The sequence below is a fragment of the Bufo bufo genome, chromosome 11 (assembly GCF_905171765.1).
Source record: "Bufo bufo chromosome 11, aBufBuf1.1, whole genome shotgun sequence".
Taxonomy (NCBI): Eukaryota; Metazoa; Chordata; class Amphibia; order Anura; family Bufonidae; genus Bufo; species Bufo bufo.
This window is the reverse complement of record NC_053399.1, coordinates 82,558,115-82,579,977: the sequence shown is the minus strand read 5'-3', so window position 1 is coordinate 82,579,977 and position 21,863 is coordinate 82,558,115. Positions and strand designations below refer to the sequence as shown.

The window sequence follows — 21,863 nt, the reverse complement described above, 5'->3', positions numbered from 1 at the left end:
CAGACACTTATCCCCTATACCGTGAATAGGGGATAAATATTGTTTGCTGGGAAAGCCCCTTTAAAGGGGTTGTCTGGAAATAGATAACTTTTAACAGATGCACACAGCCAGCCTCCACTTCTGAAAGAATCATCTGCTTCTTGCCAACCCTTCCTGTCTGTCCATCTTCTGGTCCTCAGCTTGTTTACTTCTTTCCTGGTATGGCCATGTTTACCTGCCCTGCTGCAGCCAGGCGCTGGCTTCAGCAGTGTCTCTTTTGAACATGTCACCACTGAAGCAAGTCATTGGCTACAGAAGAGCAGGTGACCACACCTATGCCGGGGAGGAAGTAAACAAGCCACTGACTGGAAGATGGACACGCGGGAAGCCGCTTGCAGGACTGGAGCTGCGTCGCTCAGGTAAGTATGGTTCTTTCCATAGCGAAGGCAGGCTGCGGACATCTGTGAAAAGTTATTTATTCCAGGACAACTCCTTAAAGGGAACCTGTCACCGGTTTTATGGTGTCCTAACTAAGGGCAACATAAATAAGTGACTGATTCTCTTAGCAAAATGCTGGGTTACTTTCTTTAATTGACCCAGTCAATCTGCCAACATCTTGTATTGAAAAGCTCCAGCTGATAATGATGAGTCCTGAATATTCATGAGCTCCTGACTCTCCCCGCCTACCTGCTGCTGAGTGACAGTTATTTTCCATATGAATCAGCAGCAGGTGGGCAGGGGAGTGGCTATATCTCTGAATTAAAAAAAACGCTGGACTCACTGACATCACGCTGGACTCGAATCAGCTCATTAGCATACGGCATGTGGCATCTTTGTGTATATATTATGAGGTAACCATCTGTCACACCAGTAAGTGAATACATCTAAGGTACTTTTTAGTAGTTAATGATTGTATATAATTAGTTAGATTATAATCAAATATCCACATGACAGGTTCCCTTTAAGTCTGATGTGTATTTCTGTAGAAATCCGAAGCTGACACCAATCTGCCAGTTGGAGTGCAACATATCCGCATGAAGATTATCTCCATTGTCATTCAGTGGGGCTAATTCTCAGCTTTTCTTCACAAAATAAGGGTCCATTCACACGTCCCTATGTGTTTTGCGGACCGCACATTGCCGACACTCTCATAGAAAATGCCTTTTTTTTGTCCGCAATTGTGAAGAATAGGACATGTTCTATTTTTTTGCGGATCCGCAAATGCGGATGCGGACAGCACATTCCGGCCCCATTGAAAATGAATTAGTCCACACCTGTTCCGCAAAACTGTGGAACAGATGCGGACCCATTTTGTGGACATGTGAATGGACCCTAAATAGGATGCTCCTTACAGTATTTCTAAGCCTGATGTAGAGATGAGGAAATCAACTCTGAACGAACTGAATTTCTTTTGAATTTGGCAAAACAATTCTACTACCAAACGAATCCAAAGTTTTGTAATTCACGATATCCCGCACCATTTTACTGTGGACGTTGGCGGGGAAAAACAGGAGGGAGGAGGAAGATGGAGGATCTCGGGATGGAGGGTAGCCTGCCCTGATTGGCTCAGAGGCAGACATAGCCTGTGAGCCAGATCTTAGAGGCTAGTGTGAAACTAGCCTTAGTTTTTTTTATGAGGGAAGACAATTAGGGAGGGACTGTGTTTCATACTGTTGCTAGAAAAGTTCACGTTGCACTAACAAATCTGCAATCAAATCAACAAAATCTGATTTGTTTCTGTAAATAGACAGCGAGACACTTTTTTTTTTTAACTCAAGTTTCTACAGTCTACAGTTTGTAATTTTTTTTATAGGCTTATTGCCAGCACCTCCAGCATCAATAACAATACATTCTGCTGCAATTGCTGAGCAATTGCCCCTTTCTTTTTTCTAAAAACCATACCATGCATTTTTTGTGAACACGTTTTGCATCCCCACCTAACCCTTGGTTAAACTTGATGAACCTACAGTACAGACCAAAAGTTTGGACACACCTTCTCATTCAAAGAGTTTTCTTTATTTTCATGACTATGAAAATTGTAGATTCACACTGAAGGCATCAAAACTATGAAGTAACACATGTGGAATTATATACATAACAAACAAGTGTGAAACAACTGAAAATATGTCATATTCTAGGTTCTTCAAAGTAGCCACCTTTTGCTTTGATTACTGCTTTGCACACTCTTGGCATTCTCTTGATGAGCTTCAAGAGGTAGTCCCCTGAAATGGTTTTCACTTCACAGGTGTGCCCTGTCAGGTTTAATAGGTGGGATTTCTTGCCTTATAAATGGGATTGGGACCATCAGTTGCGTTGAGGAGAAGTCAGGTGGACACACAGCTGATAGTCCTACTGAATAGACTGTTAGAATTTGTATTATGGCAAGAAAAAAGCAGCTAAGTAAAGAAAAACGAGCGGCCATCATTACTTTAAGAAATGAAGGTCAGGCGGTCAGCCGAAAAATTGGGAAAACTTTGAAAGTAAGGGATATTTGACCATGAAGGAGAGTGATGGGGTGCTGCGCCAGATGACCTGGCCTCCACAGTCACCGGACCTGAACCCAATCGAGATGGTTTGGGGTGAGCTGGACCGCAAAGTGAAGGCAAAAGGGCCAACAAGTGCTAAGCATCTCTGGGAACTCCTTCAAGACTGTTGGAAGACCATTTCAGGGGACTACCTCTTAAAGCTCATCTAGAGAATGCCAAGAGTGTGCAAAGCAGTAATCAAAGCAAAAGGTGGCTACTTTGAAGAACCTAGAATATGACATATTTTCAGTTGTTTCACACTTGTTTGTTATGTATATAATTCCACATGTGTTAATTCATAGTTTAGATGCCTTCATAGTCATGAAAATAAAGAAAACTCTTTGAATGAGAAGGTGTGTCCATACTTTTGGTCTGTACTGTATATCTTTTTTTCAACCGTATTAAATGTGTAATGTTGTGCTGCAGTAACAGCATTTGTATACCAGTTTCATTCCATACACTGTATTAGCACTGTAAATTGTCAATACCAGTGCACAGTGTTTAGAAGAAGAGGGGGGTTTAATTGTACCTCTGTCTGTAAATTACGGGGGAAAAAACACAATTTTGCTAGTTCTGTTTAATAATCTGTGTTCCAACCCTGTAACTTTTCATTTATAGGCCTCATAATAAAATGTCTGGTAAACAGAAGAGTGGAAAACGAAAGACCCAGGCCTCGTCATCCTAGAGTCAGAATGTAGTAGTGCTGATGTAGTAGTGCAAACAGCAGCACCATCCATCCTGCCAGTGGTAGTAGTAGCAGTAGGTCACAGCTACCCCTTACTTTCCCCTTCACTTGCATCATCTTTGTTTTCAATGCTCCCCCTAGTGTGGTGCCTTCTTTTCCTAAGAAGAGGCTCAAAACACCTTGTGCTATGGAAGATGCTCAAGATAGTCTCCCTGTTGATGAGTTACAGTATGTGAGAAGCATCAGTGTAAGTGTTTGGTTCAGGCCGAGGTGCGGGACCCCATGCTATGTTCTTGGTGATTGTGGTGGTAGTAACAGTTATGGCACTTGTAGCCATGATGGTGGAGGTAGGGGCAGTGGTTACGACGGTGTAACTCGGGGCAAATACACAGCATGGAATCAGGAGGATGGGGGCCAAGGAGCCCACAATGACATATCAGAGTCTGATAAAAGGGGCGGGAAGTGTAAGGACTATGGTGATGATTGTGTGTTGGATAAGACTGGGAGCTGGATTGGGTTATGAAGAAGAGGAGGAGACATCTGAGGAGGAGTGTGGTAGCTGCTGCGGCAGTAAGGGGCAGTGACAACGTACGGCCAAAACCTCCCAAAAATTTAATCTGGCAGGGTCATTTATTCAGACTTTTTGCCTGGTGTCAATTTTTCTTCATAATTTTTTTTCTAAATGACTGTGGCCTTTCCCTAGCACATACTGTGTTCCCTGACCCAGTGAAATTCTGGGCAGACAGATGGCCAAAACTTGCCCAGTTTGCTCTCGCTGTACTGTCTTTTCCTGCCTCCAGTGTCATCTCAGAGATGGTTTTCAGCACGGCAGGGGACGTGGTCACACCTAAACAGACAAACTTGTCCTCCACCAGTGTACAAAATATCATGCTTGTCAAAATGAATGAGGCATGGATCTGTGAGGAAGTTCACACACAACCGGCTGGGATCGCTTAATAGAATTGCCATTGGTGGCTATTGATCACTGGCCCCATCATGCCACTGTTGCCGTCTGCCTGCTAACCATCATGTCCCATACTGTATGGCTGCTGCTATTGCCACCACCCCAGCTGCTACTCCCCCTACTGCCACTACCATTAGCCCTACACAGTCACCACTACTACTACTACTACTACCTGTACACAGCTGCACAGACATCTACTCCTTTGTCTGTTACATGCTCTGCTGCTACTGCTGCCACTACTACTGCCACCCCTACACTGCCACACGCACATCTACTGCCTTGTCTGTTCCATGCTGTGCTGCTACTGCTGCCACCCCTACAGTGCCACACTTACATCTACTGCCTTGTCTGTTCAATGCTGTGCTGCTACTGCTGCCACACGCACATCTACTGCCTTGTCTGTTCCATGCTGTGCTGCTACTGCTGTCGCTACTATTGCAGTCACATGCCAATGTTACCCTACCCTTTCCACATCTACACTCTACTGCTGCTACTCCCAATTAAAAGGCAGAATTTTTCCTAAAACTTTCCGTTGTCCTGTGTAAAAAATATTTAACCCCTTCCCGACTTCCGCCATAATAGTACGGCAGATGTCCGGTCTTTAAAGATCGTGCCCACTCTGGAGCAGAGCGAGTGCCATAGCAACCGAGTGCCTGCTGGTTCACACAGCAGACACCCTGGGCTAATGTCCACGATCGGCAGTAATGCCAATCGTGGCTGTTTAACACCTCACCTACCGTGACCACGGCATCTGAGAGGCCGAAAACACGGAAGCACGTGCTTGCCAGACAGGAACGCCTCCCCTGGGCGGAGATCAGAGAAGGCGTTCTACTGTAGTAGTGAGCCAGACCCTTTAGTATGCTTCTGGGCTTATTACTTGTATATTAAAATTCAGGCCAGCAGGTGGCAGCACTGAATTGTAATATAGCAATCTTTGTATATAAGGTGAATGATTAAAAAAAGTTTAACAAAATAAAAAATCTAAACACCCCCTTCCCCAAATTAAAAATAAATTAGCAATCAAAAAAATAAACATCACGTGCGTCATCTCGTCCAAAAGCTCCTGTAATATATAAAATTAAAAAATTTATCGCATTTATTTCATATTTTTTTTCAATTCCACCCCATTTGGAATCTTTTTTCATCTTCCCACTACATAGTATGCAATATTAAATGGCGCCATAAGGAAGTATAACATTTCCCACAAAAATCAAGTCCTCATACGGCTATGTGAACGGAAGAATAAAAAAGGGCTCCAGGAAGACAGGGAGTGAAAAAAACGAAAATGCAAAAACGGAAATTCGCCCTGTCAGGAAAAGGTTAACCGAGTTCCAATCCACTTGTTATGACCCAAAATCGAGCCACGTAAAAGGACTTACAGTAGGAATCTTCACATGATTCTGACTATAACCATGACTTCCAGAATGATAGGGGTTATTGTTTATGCCATGGCTGCATTCACAAGACTGGAAAACAATCTACAACTGAAGGTCGTATTGTTTTATTTTGTCAAACAGCTTTATTGATTATAGAACAAAAAAACACTACGGACCTCAGAAAGCAACCAATCACAGTGTAGCTTTCAGTTTGTCCAGAATTCAGCTTAAAGCAAAAAAATATTAAGTGGAGTTCTGATTGGTTGTTATGGGCAACGTTTCTCTTCAGTGGGCTATATAGTTGTCAATTTCAATGAAAGCTGCTCTGTGATTGGTTGTTATCGGCAAGAAGATCGGCCTTTCCGTTCAGTGGGGCGTATTAATAGATTTAGGAACCAATCACATTGCAGATTTCATGTTCCAAGAGCACTATAAGAAATGAAAGCTGTTCTGTGATTGGTTGTTATGGGCAACAAGGCTAGCGTTTCTTGTCAGTGGTGGAATATTATTGCCCATAGCAACCAATCACGGTGCAGCTTTCATTTTCTACTGGCACTATAAGCAATGAAAGCTGCTATGTGATTGGTTGCTATGGGCAACAAAGCCAGCTTCTCTTTTAAACTGTTATATATGTTGTTCCTACGTGTTCCCCCAGTAGTTATTTATTATTGTGTGTATATAGCACTTACATATGCCGCAGCTCTGTACAGATGGTCACTACTTACTGTTACAGTCTCTAAATTCGCCTTCCGTTATTTTTGCACTTTTCTCCAGTAAATCCTAGCCATACTGTACGCTACACAAGACTGAAATCCTCAGAAACCTCTTCCCGTTATGCAGTGTAAGACCCTGACAAGACGCGGGTGTAAAACTTCTTTATGTGACACCCGAGATTTGCTGACCCGCATTATGCACACCAGCGTTTCGCATTCCTGCCACTTACGTTGCATTTCCAATTTCCATACGGACAAAGAGGAATCTGCAGGCTAAGCGGCCCGAGCCGTCATGGCGTGGTTAATGAGAGAGATTCTTCTTCTCGTGCGTTCCTGCAGAGAGACATTTTCACAATATCTTCGTAGAGCGGAAAGCTGAAATCTCCCGTCGGCTCGGGGCAGACTACCTCGATCTATGGTAGTTCCTCCATCTACTGTGTGTCATGGCAGGAACCGAAACGCCATTGTAAATGACTGTTATAATCCCTGAGTATTTGCATAAGCCCCTTTGCTGTGCCAGGGAGGCTTTCATAGTACAGTATCTGTACATACCGCCATCTTGTACTGCACTGTGGGCTCCTTTGTAGCACTGGGGCAGCCCGGCCCTCCGACTCCCACAGGACAGAATAGGCTTGTGTCAGGGTCTGAAAGCTCAATTTCCATCTGCATGATACTTTATCTATCGATGTGAGCTAGATACAGGGCGGTTTGGAAATTTAAAGTGCCCCTGGAATTTTTTTGTGTGGCTTCTTGTTGTAAGTGGGTCCAGTTTGACAGCAGGTGGACGGGGTCAGAAAACCTAGCCAAGCATCCATGTGTATAGGGGCTCATTCGGCCAGTAGCTATCTAAAGTGTGTGGTCAGCTTTACCATAGCTGATATAAACCAATGCTGCAAACTGCATGATGCCTACCTCTGATGTATAACCTCATACTGCACACCTCAGCTGCTGCAGAACCTCATATTATAGATGTTGTAGAACTGCATAATTCACACCTCAGATGCTGCAGAACCTTATAATTCACACCTCTCCTGCTGAAGAACATCATGATGCACACCTCAGCTGCTGCAGAACCTCATATTATAGATGATGTAGAACTGCATAATACACACTTTAGATGCTGCAGAACCTTATAATTCACACCTCTCCTGCTGAAGAACATCATGATGCACACCTCAGCTGCTGCAGAACCTCATAATACACACCTCAGCTTCTGCATAACTTCAGACAATAGACCTCAGAGGAAGTAGAACTCCATAATACACACTTCAGATGCTGCAGAACATCATACTACACACCTCGGCTTTTCCGTGATTTTTTATACTGATCGGTGGGGTTCCGACACCCAGAACCCTTGCCGATCAGCTGTTCCAGAAGGCAGCTGTCCTGAGTATAGCGCCGCAGCCTTCTCTCATCTTTTCCTAGGCAAAGTGACAACTTTGGTCACGTGGCCTTGGAGCAGCTCAGCAAGTGAATGGGGCTGAGCTGCGATACCAAGCACAGCCACTATACTCACAGGAGCGCCAGTGCCTTCTCAAACAGCTGATTGTTGCACTTTTAACATTTTTTGTATGTTGACATATAAGTTCCTTTGCAAACACCAGTAATGTAATGTCATTTCAGCTTACAGTGAATGTCCACCCTGGAACATCATTAGGACCGGGCCCTTTTGTGGCCTTCAAGATGCATTTGTGGGCTTGTTTTTTTTCAGGGAAAAATTGTATTTTTAATGGCATAATTTTGGGGTATACAGGTAAATCTCGAAAAATTAGAATATCGTGCAAAAGTTCATTTATTTCAGCAATGCAACTTAAAATTTTATTATTGTGAAAAGGTTCAATATTCTTGGCTCAAAGTGTCACACTCTAGTCAGCTCATTAATCCATACCCCCTGAGCAAAGGGGACCTGAGACCTGACTTTGGGGTTTTCATAAGCTATAGGCCTCATGCACACGACCGTTGTTGTGTTCCGTTCCGCAAAATGGGCTTCCGTTGTTCCGTGATCCGTTTCCCTTTTTGTTTCTGTGTGTCTTCCTCTATTTTTGGAGGACCACCAGACATGAAGCAAAGTAAAAAAAAAAATCTAAGACAGGTTTGCCATGCAAATGATAGGAAAAAAGCGGACGCGGACGACAATCTTGTGTGCCTCCGTGTTTTTTAGCGGTCCCATTGACTTGAATGGGTCCGCGAACCGTTTTCCGCGAAAACTATAGGACAGGTTATATTTTTTTTGACGGACTGGAACCACGGATCACGGACGCGGATGACAAACGGTGCATTAGCCGAGTTTTCAACGGACCCATTGAAAGTCAATGGGTCCGCAAAAAATCACGGAAAACGGCACAACGGACACGAAATAAAACAACGGTCGTGTGCATGAGGCCATAATCATCCAAATTATAACAAATAAAGGCTCGCTTTGCACTAAAATACTTAAATAAATGAACTTTGCACAATATTCTAATTTTTCGAGTTTCACCTGTATATCATTTATTACTGTATAATGTATTTTTTAGAATATATTTAACCATTTTATTTAACTTTGTTTATTTTTTTAGTCTTTTTTTAGACATGAGCATGATTGCTGCTGTCGTAACACTTACAGATGTATAGGTGTACTAAGATGGCAGCCTCTAAGGGGCTGTACGACTGACTGCACTAACCTCTTGACGTCACAGCCCTGGGAGTAGGCTAACTGAAGCGCCTTGACGCCCACCAATCAGATATTGATGACTTATCCTGAGGATAGACCATCAATATCAAAATCTTGGACAATCCCTTTATTCTAAATAGGTGTGAACTCAGTAGTTAACTATATTCTTTAGTCTCCCCTTAGTGGCAGCTGCAGGCAGACAGGAGTTTCTCATTTAACTCTGTTTGTGCAGGGCTTTCGTAACTCTGTATCTGAAAAGTGGACCTTAGACCTTTATTCCAAAATGAATCAGCACAGGATATCAAATCCGAAGTGGAGTTAAAAGGGTGAACATTCACTTTAAGGAACCCTGACCATAATTTGAAGGATAGAAATGTAATATGTAGGATAGCAATAACAAGTGTTTTGAGCCATTTGTATCTGTCCCTGCTTCACCGCCGTTCTTCTAATTGCAAACCTTTTCGAATTCAGATTCCAGATTCCATCATTTCTCGTGGGGTGCAGGTACTACCACGAGACACTGCATCACTCAGCACCACTCCCTCAGAATCCCCGCGGGCGCAGGCTACATCAAGGCTTTCCACTGCTTCCTGTCCAACGCCAAAAGTAAGTAGATGTCAATGTGTAATTGTTCATAACTTCGGCAAGCGTAGGCTCACAGAAGAGTCGCTTACAAGTGAGTATAATCCGACTTCTTTTATTATTTGTCTGCATGGTGATTGATATTGTAAGAATATAAATTGGCAAGCAAGCACGAAGGTCATCTGACGTCTGACTCCATGTTCACAGTCAAAATGGCTCTGAAGAGTTAAATGTGTGGAGCAATAGGATTAAAGACCCATCTCAAGGCTACACTTTTGACTTAGAAATATTCTCTTCTTTGTTTGTAAGTACGGCAAAATCCCCACCCGTTTGTAGACAGCTCCTCCAGGGTTTAACCACTACCAGCAATCTATAGGCAGAGAAGATGAGCGACCTTCAGACACTCTTGTGCCGCCAGAGTCTGCACGGATTTGACTCTGACAACACATGGACCCCATTGTAATCAATGGGGTCATTCATACATTAGTTTTTTTATGTGGACCCTTGGTCTGCATAAGAAAAATGTTACAGCATGGCCTCTTCTGGCCTGAGTATCGGATCGGAAAAGCCTATGCATTCAGACTGCACCTTAAAGAGCTCTTGGTCTGCAAACCACGGCCAATAAAAAAAAATTTAAAAAAATGCCAACGTCTGATTATGGCCTAAGACGTATATTCTCAAAGACTCCAGAAATTTTGTAAATTTTTATCTTGAAGGATTTCTTTGACTGTTAATTAAAAAAAAATTAAAAAAAATTCCCATGGTGTAAAAGGAATCATTACTCAGTTTATAGATCCCTTTCTGCCCCTGTACCAGTGATTCACATACCCCTGCCAGTCACTGCTTCTCGGTCCCTTTTGACACGAGAAAATGCCTGCTTAGCCAATCACTGGCCATAGGAGTGACCCTTCTCAGGCAATGGTTGGTTGAGCGGGCATTTCCTGTGTGTCTAAAGGGGCCAGGAAGTGAGGACCAGCAGGGAACTGTGAAGTGATGGGATTGGAAAGGTTAGTATTGACTTATTTTATTATTTTTCACCATGGGGAACTGGAGGGGCAACCACTTTAAAATGCATACCTCTGATTGATTGTGTTTTTTGTTCCAATTCTTAATAAATGCAAAATGAAGCTTCATCAAAAATGTCCTACCAAATTGTTGGTGTAGAGTCTGTGCAACTCCTTTATATGGCTGGCTGGGGTGCTGCTTCCACATAGTTGCAAACTAGCTACTGTGAGCTCCAAGGCTGATGTCTCATTCTTCTCCCCTAACTTATTTCATAGTGTGATAGTACGGCTAGGATTCGTACCTATGGTAGTTTCTTCAGGGGAGAAGAACACTCAGAGAAGGGCCTGCCAAGGGGGGTGACAGAGGACATCACATAGGCTGTATAACGGGGAAGGGTGTAGATCACACACAACAAATGAGAGTACTGTGTCTCCAGAACGAGAAAACCGTAAAGGAAGAACTACTGAATGCTGCAGATTTCTGGATTCACAAGATACAAGGCTAACACCCACTAGAGCAAAGTTTGATATCAAGTTGCAGGAAGATTAATAAAGCAATGCAGATTGCCACCTTAATGACCATAGAACCTTTTTAAGCTCCTCTGGTATATGTAAAAAAAATATTCTTTCCTCATCAAAAGTGTACCTACCCTTTAAGTTAACATGTAATGCAGATATTGTTTATTCGGGTTTTATGCTTTTAGTTTTTCTGGTAAAAAAAAAAACATTTAGTCACATGTTTAGAAATGACTGGTAAGCAGATATCTGACTATACTAAAGTACTTCATTTTTTATTTGTGACATTACTATTCTGCACACCTATGGAGATTTGTTTTTGGTAAAAAAATAAATAAAAATCATGCCACTATGTTTGTTGCCATCAGTAGAAAGTTTTAATGCCAACCACTGGGGCAAAACTAGTGTTGAGATTATAGGGGATCTGTCACCTGGAACTTCACTGGTAAACCAGACACAATGCGTCGTAGGGCTTTCTTAGCTGAATGTAATGATACCTTTCACTTAGCGATCCGTAGCTTCATTCTAGAGAAAAAGCACTTTTAGTCCATATGCAAACGAGCAATTAGTGCAGCGACGGCGGGCCCAACTTTGTGCGCCCTTACTACACCCCCTTCCTCTGTCTGACCATTCCTCTCCTTGACAGGTGCAGGAACCTGGAGAGGGAGGGGTTGGCAAAGGAAGCAGGAGGAGCAAGGGTGCACAGAGTGGCTTGGGTCCGCCCTCAATGCACTTAACTGCTCATTTGCATACAGATTAAAAGCTCTTTTTTTTCCCCCAGAGTGAAACAAAAGATCGTGAAGTGAAAGGTATCATTACATTCAGCTGAGCTAGGCCTTCAAGGCAGTATGCCCGCTTTACCAGTGAAATTCCTGGTGGCAGAATCCCGTTACACAACTATCCCGGAAGTCCATTCCAAACGGAAGCCCAAAGGCATTTTTACATTTGGGTTCGTGTCAAAATGACAGTTACCATGAGGTCTTATATTAAGTTTGTCGTGGCATCAAGTCACTTTCCAGGTGTCATTTTTTTATTTTATTTTTTACAAATAAAGGACGGTGCCACAGGCCATACTGCTGTTTTGTAATTTTTATTGTGCTTATATTATTATTTGAATCCATCACGTGTTTTACATAAAGTACTTGGATTTTCAAAGGTCAGCCAACAATCCGAAAAAAATGAAAATGGAGGTTTTCCAGTAATGATTTAAAATGGCCACCAGCAACATCTCCTAGAATGTGAGGCGCGCTAGTTGCCACTTCTTGCAGAACTGCCTGGGGGTGAAAGGTGCGGGGTCCCACTACATTGCTCTACAACAGATAGTAATGATGTGTTCCTGCCTATGATATGCTATCATGGCTGAGCAGCCTGACAGGAACACTCAGTAGTATATGCAAGTGCCGTAATGATTTAAAATGGCCACCAGCAACATCTCCTAGAATGTGAGACGGGCTAGTTGCCACTACTTGCAGAACTGCCTGGGGGTGAAAGGTGCGGGGTCCCACTACATAGCTCTACAATAGATAGTAATGATGTGTTCCTGCCTATGATGTGCTATCATGGCTGAGCAGCCTGACAGGAACACTCAGTAGTATATGCAAGTGCCAGAGCGTAGTGTGTAGTGAGGCCTTGTACCTTATCCCCCTAGGCAGCTCTGCCAGTGGTGGCAACCAGTCCTCCTCTGGCAACCAGTTTTAAATAATTCCTAGATACCTCCTTTAAAGAAAAATATCCTTACATATAACGGTCAGGAATAGCTGCTGGAGGCAGTGAAACTATGCTGAGGACTGGAGCTTCTTCAGGATCCTGTACAAAAGACAGTGTGCCAGAAGAATACAGTGCACTATACTGTAGAGAGGCTCTATTAGACAGCCAACCGGTGCATACTCTTCAGTAATACAGGAGTTTTACCGGTGAAAAGCTAAGCTAGACACATCTGTCTCAGATCTCCAGTGTGGTGTTACGGTGCCCCAAGAAAGACCTTTGTGTCTTGAAAATATTGTAACCAAGTGTTTGGGAAATTTCAGCTCCGAAGCCTTCAGAATTGTAAATGCAGCTCTGGAGTTAAAGACAGACTGTGAATCAGGACCAATACAGGTTACCTTATGCAATGTACTAATGCACTTTACAAAGTTGCTTTTATGAAGTTTGACCTAAATTGGCATTGGAAGATCCTATTATACTGTATCCATCTGTAAAAGCTGTGCAATGCCCGCATTCTCATGACAACTAATATAAGCAGTACAAAATGTATAGTAATCTGTGAAAAAAGGAGGAAAGGCAAAACCTACAAAAACTGATGACATAAAAAACTTGCAAATATGTGTATGAAATATAATCTATAATAGTATATGTATTGGGCGATGCATGAAGATGAAACTGGACACAGATACCCAGTTTATACATCAGAACGTTAAGTGCAAGTGACTGATAATTCCAAAGGTTTTTAATAGAGATCCGTCCTTGTATGTTCTGCCAACCAGAATTGATCACATCTTTTGCCTTCTAGTCAATGGAAGCCTATTTTTGGGTCAGTCTGCCCCCCTCCCATTATACCACCCCCCCGGAAGTTTTCTTCTCTTTTTTAATTTTTTTGCTTTCAAAATAAAGCAATTGTTATTCTCTGATGTGCGAGATGCTATGTGAATGCAGAAGTATTCACCCACACACAGTTTGTCTCTAGAGATTATGGATGTACCGGAGATACATGCCTTACCCTATAGAATAGAAAAATAAAATAGGCCATTACCTCTATGGATATATATTGTAACCCTCTAAATGTGTTATTTACACGGAACGGAACGCTAAAGGGGTTGTCTGGCAGGATACATTTTATTTAATTTTTTTCTGCTTAAATACTTACAGGGTCCCCAATGGTCTCTGCTACTTGGTCCCATGTCAAATGCAAGAAATGCCCACTTAGCCAAACACTGGCTGCGACGGCGCCCTGCCTAAGCCAGTGATTGGCTGAGCAGGCATATCAAAATGTGACCGGAAAGTGGAGACCAGCAGGGACCCAATAAGGACAATGGTGGGGGATCAGTGTTCCTATTCTTCCCCTTTTCTATAAAGTTTTATGGGGTTGTCCGGCCAAGCGGCCGACAAGCCCACTGGTCGTAACCTGTGCACAGTTAAAAAAAAAAAAAAAAAAATAACTCACCTGTCCTGGCCACTACCATTCCCTTGGCTTCTGTGGCCAGTCACTGCAGTGACATGCCATTCCAGCACTTGACCACTGAAGCCAGTGACTGGCTGCAGTGGTCAATGGACCAAGCCCTTTCCTGTCCAGTGGGGACCGGAAGCGGGCGGGAATTGGGTAGCAGGCCAAATCAATATGTGCCCATTGTAGGTGTTTTAGGCAGTTGAGAGGGGTCACATTGGGCACTCTGCCTAATATATGGCTACACAGTGTAATGAAGAGGAAGCAGAGCTTACATGGAGTGCTGTCTCCTCTTCAAACAACTGATCCGCTGGGGAGACTGGCGTCGAAACCCCGCTGATCAGATATTGGCGACCTATCCTGACGATAGGTCATCAATATGTATGGCCTGCACAACCCCTTTGTTTTTCAGAAATTTTTGCTACCGTAGCTCTATTGTGGGATCAGACCAGCAGGACTAACCTTAGTTTCCCATGAACATCAGTGATTCCTGGATTGTCTTTCCTTGGACTATTTTTGGTAGCTACTAGCCTCCACAACCCCTTCCATTTAGAATCCCTTGGCCCTTGTCAGCTTTGCTCAGATCCTTGCCTTTGCCCATTTTTCCTTAGGTACATCAGCTTCAGTAACTGACTGTTCACTTGCTGCCTAATCTATCCCACACCTTCACATTGCACATAACTAGATGTTATTTACCTCCCCTGTTTAATGGTACGGCTGATCATCATGTACTCACAGTATATGTGAGTGGATCTTACAGGTTTGTGCCATTCTTATTTTATTATCACAAAATCTTTGCACTCTGCCCATGAGTTTGCTGACACGGCCCTGACCAGTATAGGCTTCATTATCAAAGCAATGGCAGAAGACTAATATAGGCCAGAAGGTCATGTACTGACAGAAATCACCTCAGTTGGCCTGTGAAAAAAGTTTCTCAGTACCAACGAAATTTATAATTGCATTTTGACCCATTGGTTGGACTAAAGATGTCACATTAGCATAAATGTACGCCTCAAATGTCTTGCTGTAAACTATTTCTGAAGCTGATGAATGTGTCCTGCCAGAGATGGGTTTGCAGCCCTCTGGCAATCCTATGACTTGGCACAGATCGTTGAAGGAGCCAGTCCTTGAAAAGTTTTTAATCATTTATTATTTCATCGCGTTCGGGAAATCAGTTGGTTTTGTAAACGCAACAACAACAGTATTAGTTTATGGCTTCCAAAACTTTCTCAAAAGGTAGGTTCATGCTCTGAATTGACCCAAATGCCCAGTATACTTCTTGTTCCTATAAGTGGTTGGTAGACCATCCACCAGTGATCTGCTAGCCATCAGCCATCTAATGCTATATCTTCTAATACATTTCTTTGTAGCTGAAATGCAGATATAACCACTTTTGAGCCTCTAATTGTCCCCATTGAGTCACATGACTTATTCCATTAACTAGGTTCTACCATGAGCTACGTGTCTTTTTGGGAAATAGACTGTGTAATTTGGCCACTCTCAACAACAGATGATCCCTCATTCTTATCCCTGTCTCTAATTCTTTCTATTTCTTCCATCTTCATTTCCCTTTTTACTATCATGTTTTTAAATATTCATCCTTTACTTCGGCTCTGTTTAGTCATTTGTTTCCAGATTATTTTCCCATTTGAAGATTCTTCTGAACTTTTTTTTTAATACTTTATAAGTATTAAAGGGACACACAAAACTGTATCATGCATAGTACAATGCCTATGATTGTAGTGCATAATACATAGAGGCATTTAAAGAATGCTAAGGAGAAAATATGAATGTTTTCCCCCTGCAGCTCTCTCTCCCCTCTCACAGCACACACACACAGCATTCACCTCCTTCCTTCTTTCTAATTCACTTCCCTCTTCAGTATTTACTGCATTACTTTAGATAGACACTTTGATGATAGAGAAGGCTTCTGAACATTTTCACAGACTCCTGTGGACATGCTATAAATGCCTAAGAAGGAAAAAAATATATAAAGATGTTAGTTTGTATGTAAAAACGTTATATCTTAAGCAAAATTTGTCGCCCTTTTCCATGATGCCTTTTAAATTACTATGCACCAAGAGGTAGCATTTGTAAATCATAGCTCTAAATGCAAAGCCATTGGATTTCATTTTCTAAAGGCATATATTTCACATTGATCTGACAGATCTTCATTTTCATACCAAGCCCTACATGTCTTAGAAGAAAATCCTGTTTTTGCTGCTCTGTTACCCATTTCTGTGCCAAGTTCTTATCTAGAAATAATTTTTAAAAAATGTAGTCTTTTACTCATATTTAAGGGGTTCTGTTTTCTAACATGATTTTTAAAATTAATCACCCCCTTGGCCTTTTTCACATTTCAGTGTGAAATTCGGTGGATATAATTAGTCTTTTCTGACCCTGATCAACAGAAAGAGACGCTATAATGTCATAGCGAATAGAAATCTCTAGAAGTAATATGAACTGTTGGATACAAAATTGTTGCATAAATATTCATCCCTCTTTTATGTTACCTAAATCCACTTAACAAAACCTTTTTTTTTTTACTTTATATCTGTAAATTGTTTTATTTGCAGACACAAACTTTCCTCCGCTATTGTCTGTGTACACAGAGCAGCATGATGTGTGCGCTTTATGGCAGCTGCAATGAGTGGGAGTTAATTATCTGAGAAATAGTAACAAAATATTACAGTCTCCAGGAAGTCTGCTGTACCGTCTGCACAGTCTTATCTAGGCCTCTAGCAGTAAATGAAACTGTTGTTAAATCTACACACTCTGCAGAACCTGTCCCAGTCTACACAGCAAAGCTAACAAATGAGCTGCAGAAAACAGGAAATGTCACTTTTTATAAGCGCTCCGGCAGTCTTATCTAGGCCTCTAGCAGTAAATGAAACTGTTGTTAAATCTACACACTCTGCAGAATCTGTCCCAGTCTACACAGCAAAGCTAACAAATGAGCTGCAGAAAACAGGAAATGTCACTTTTTATAAGCGCTTCGGCAGTCTTATCTAGGCCTCTAGCAGTAAATGAAACTGTTGTTAAATCTACACACTCTGCAGAACCTGTCCCAGTCTACACAGCAAAGCTAACAAATGAGCTGCAGAAAACAGGAAATGTCACTTTTTATAAGCGCTCCGGCAGTCTTATCTAGGCCTCTAGCAGTAAATGAAACTGTTGTTAAATCTACACACTCTGCAGAATCTGTCCCAGTCTACACAGCAAAGCTAACAAATGAGCTGCAGAAAACAGGAAATGTCACTTTTCATAAGCGCTCCGGCAGCAACTGTGAGCTGGAACATTTCAAGATTTTGTAAGTGGATAAAACTGAAAAATGTTAAGAATTTAAAAAAAAAAATTAAAAAAATTAAAATCGATTGATTTAAATAGTAATTGTCATTTCTGGTGATACATTTTCTTTAAGTAAGAAACCAAAATAGTAAATTACAAAGTAAAGATTACAAGCGTTGGCAGTTTTAATGTTCCTGCAATGTTAAGAACTCTTTTAATCATTCCTCTGGTAGAAAACCTTCCCAGCTAGATCAACTGCAGTTCTGATGTGCTGCTAATGGGGTTGCCAATTTGTGTATTTGAGATTACTGTCGTATTTCTAGTCAAATTTTCTCTTTTTATTCAGATGGCACTCTATCATTCACAACATAAATAATGCATTGGCTTATGTTAGATACATTTCAAAAACTCCCTCCCTGAGTTTAACAAGTTCTTTGATTAAGAAATAAAATATTTAAGTGTCATTTCTCTCCTAATCATTCACTTCACATTAAGTAAGATGAGCTGTATAAAAAAAAACATCCGTTCTGCAGGCTTGCAATAACTTTATTGTATTCTACTTAATTGGGCACTGTTTTATAGCTCTCAGGATACACTGCTTGCTTATTTTGTAATTCTCATGGTTTTATCATAGCATGTTCACTGGTTACTTAAAGGGGCATTCATTATACAAATATTGACTTCTATTAAAAGAATTTGGTACAAAGTAAAAATCCTTAATATATATGAATTAAATGGTCACCATCGTTTCACACAACTTTGCATAAATAAGTAGTACAAGTGAATATAAGAAACATTGTAATATATCTTATCAGAGAAAATACTTTATTCTAGAGTTATCAGTGGTTTTGTTCCCTTTACTTTCCTAAACTAACATTCTGTCTGAATTCTGTGATAAATCCTTCTCGTTAAAACCAAGACAGTCTGCCTGCTCACTGAAGGATCAGGTTACATCATCCCATAGAGGTCTATAGAGGGAGGATGAACAAAGTGAGACAGAGACATGCACGATTCAGCAGCTAAAAATAAGTATTTGTCACCTCAAGTGCTTTATTAAAGTCAGTACTGTTCAGTATAAAAAAAAGTATTATTTGTCACCTTATGTGCTTTATTCAAGTCAGTACTGTTCAGTATGTGTATATAATGTCCAATATGGGGTTTATGAGTAAGTAAGAGAGAGTTCTGCTGTCTTTGTGTAGTCCATGGGCAGATATGATTACAACTATTCTCCATCTGCCAATTTACAGATAACTGGCAAGTAGAGAGGGAGCTTGGAGGGGTGAACTGCTAAAAATGCCAGATACAAGTCAGATATAGTGTCATCACACATGTAGACACACATGGCAGCTTATTCTGAAAAGTAATCTGAAACAACCTTCTCAGTATTATCCCGAAATGTCCCGAAAAGTCTATAACTTGCTGCCTAGAGTTACGACATGCAGTTTAGCTTGCTGGTTGACCATGATCAGTTCCAGCACTAGTAATTATAGAAGAATGTACATGGGAACTAATTTGGGATGCTCCACATGAGGCAACAGAATATGCAAATACGGTAGAGTCAAGGGGTACTGGGGAAGGAGAACAGTCTGGAAGAGATGTCAGCAATGCAAGGTGGGAACTGAATTCTGCCGCCCATATGGGCTGCTGATTCTTAAAGAGGACCTTTCATGGGTCCAGACTTTATAAACTAAGTATCAGGATATGTAGGGCATACAGCGGGGATCTAATAGCGCTTACTATTTTTTCTGGGCGCAGCTCCGTTCGCCCGCTGTGGCCTCCGTTAAATTCTCCCTCCCTGTATGCTAATTTTCGCATCAGTACAGGGAGGAGAAGACTGCCCTGTTTCTCAATGGGCGTCTCCTTCTCCCTGGCTGTGAGCTGTCCAATCACAGCGGAGAGCCGTCACAGCCAGGGAGAAAAAAAAACTCACCTTCTCCCTGCGATTGGACAGCTCACAGCCAGGGAGAAGGAGACGCCCATTGAGAAACAGGGCAGTCTCCTCCTCCCTGTACTGATGCAAAAATGAGCATACAGGGCGGGAGAATTTAACGGGGGCCACAGCGGCGAACGTAACTGCGCCCAGAAAAAATAGTAAGCGCTATTAGATCCCCGCTGTATGCCCTACATACCCTGATACTTAGTTTATAAAGTCTGGACCCATGAAAGGTCCTCTTTAAGCCAGGCTGCACCAATGAGGAACACAAAGGGGGCACAGTATAAAAAAGGGTAATATATATAGTATTATGAAACATGTTTAGGAAGCACCATTAGTGTTGTACTGCTGCTCTTTGTGTAATGACCGTGCACCCTTCTTTCACATTTCTCGTCTGAATGAAGGAATACTCCTTTAATTTCATGCAGATATGTATCAGGTCCAGAGGGGTACCTCTCTGGGGTCCTAAAGGAAGTTCTGAAAAAGGGCCTTAACAGTTACATTTAGTTTATAGGATTGATTTCCTCATACACAACAGAGATCTTTTGAGCCCCCTAAAATTCCGGGGTCTGGGTGCAATTACTTTCTCCCCCTGTAGATACAATGAACCCAAAGTTTGCTTGTGCAGTGTTATAAGATGGGTTAACACTAGTTACTTACCTTTAGGAATTGTGCAACAAGCAATGGCCATTTCCTCCCTACGAAATCTCTTTAGGACCTGGCTCTATAAACAAATCAATAAAGGTACAGGAGCCCACTTTTATCTTAAAATGAACTTCTTAGTGGCTAATACACTTAAAGGTTCACACCTGAGCGTTTTACAGCGCGTTCCTACGCGCTGTAAAACGCTCAACAGGCAAGAACTAATGCATCCCTATGGGCATGGTTCTCACCTGAGCGTTTTACAGCGCTTACCAACGCGCTGTAAAACGCCCTACGCCCCAAGAAGTACAGGAGCTTCTTTGGGGCGTAGTGTCGCGCGTTCCCGTACATAGACTTTCGGGAACGCGCGACAATGGGCGTTCGCATACTTCCGGAGCAGCATATGTGAGACGCCCGGAGAATCGCGCATACAGAGCGCTCAGGTCAGTACGCTCAGGTCTGAACCGGCTGTTAGGGCTCCTGCACACAAACTTATTGTTGAACCGCATCCGATCTACATTTTTTGCGGTTCGGATGCTGACCCATTCACTTCAATGGGGCTGCGAAAGAAGCGGACAGCACTCCGTCTGCTGTCCGCATCTGCATGTCCGTTCTGTGCCGTCCGCAAAATTATAGAACATGTCCTATTCTTGCCCACATTATGGACAAGGATAGCACTGTTCTATTAAGGGCCGGCTCTTCCGTTCCACAAAATGTGGAATGCACATGGCCGGTATCTGTGTTTTGCAGACTTCAAAACAGCCAACGGTCGTGTGCATGAGTCCTTGAAGGAACAGTAAGTACAATAATTATTTTACATAATCTCATGCACGCTGTCTCGTGCAGAAAATCCTACAGTATACTGTATTGTAGATATCCCACGGGGAAGACTGGTTAATTTCCAGTTTAACTGGTGAGTGAGGTTTAATGATTGCAGAAAGAGTAGAGGGGATAATGCTTTTGCATGCAGTTGTCTTACACAAGTTTATGAGGAGGATGAAATGACTCCTCTTCTGTAACATATAAGAAATGATTTACCATATATGTATGTTTCAATTTTTAAATTTTATCATATTCTTTCTAAAAATTGACTTAAATGACCCAGAAAAATGTGTTTCAGGTAGCACAGTACCCGACTGACATATCACTTATGTTGTATCAGGGAAAGAGGGGACAGAGAGGGTGGACTTCGGGGGAAAGGGACAAGTAGATGGAATAATCAATATTGTTAGAATATTTCCTTAAAGGTGCCGAAAGTGAGGGGGGTATCTAAATGGGGCAATAAAACAGTAAGTCATGTATGAAAATCATACAGCATAAGAAATATCAGGATAAATGATCCCCATGTCAGCCAACTATGCTCCCTTTGGAAGTCAGGGCTTTCAAATACAGGGAAATGAACCTTGCCAAAACGACTATATCTACTTGTGTTGAGGAACTTTGTTCTCTAAAATGGCAACTATATGTTGAAATGCTCAATTGTCTTTGAGTTTTAATATTGTTTTTCGAAACAGAATTGAGGGAAACTTGAAGCGGAAGGAAGATGAGTCAATAATTTCAATTGCTTCTTAGACATACAGTCCTGATCAATAGTTTAAGACCACTTGAAAAATGGCAAAAAATCATATTTTACATTGTTGGATCTTAACAAGGTTCCAAGTAGAGCTTCAACATGCAACAGGAAGAAATGAGAGTGAGACCAAACATTTTTTGAGCATTCAATTAATTGAAAATAACGATTGAACTGAAACAGGTTGTTTTTCAGCTGATCAAAAGTTTAGGACCACATGCCTTTAAAAGGCTAAATCTGTGCAAAGATGTGGATTCATTGTCATTTTCTGTC

General features: G+C 41.9%; 1 protein-coding gene across 13 annotated transcripts in view; it reads left to right on the top strand.

Annotated features, from left to right (window-relative positions):
- The window catches only part of GPHN (gephyrin), a 268,675-nt gene that overhangs the window by 161,179 nt on the left and 85,633 nt on the right, over positions 1-21,863 (top strand). For all 13 annotated transcript variants that reach the window (XM_040411337.1, XM_040411335.1, XM_040411331.1 and 10 more), the window contains exon 11: positions 9,367-9,501. In XM_040411337.1, the coding sequence (XP_040267271.1) occupies positions 9,367-9,501 (135 nt within the window). The remainder of the gene's footprint in view (positions 1-9,366; positions 9,502-21,863) is intronic.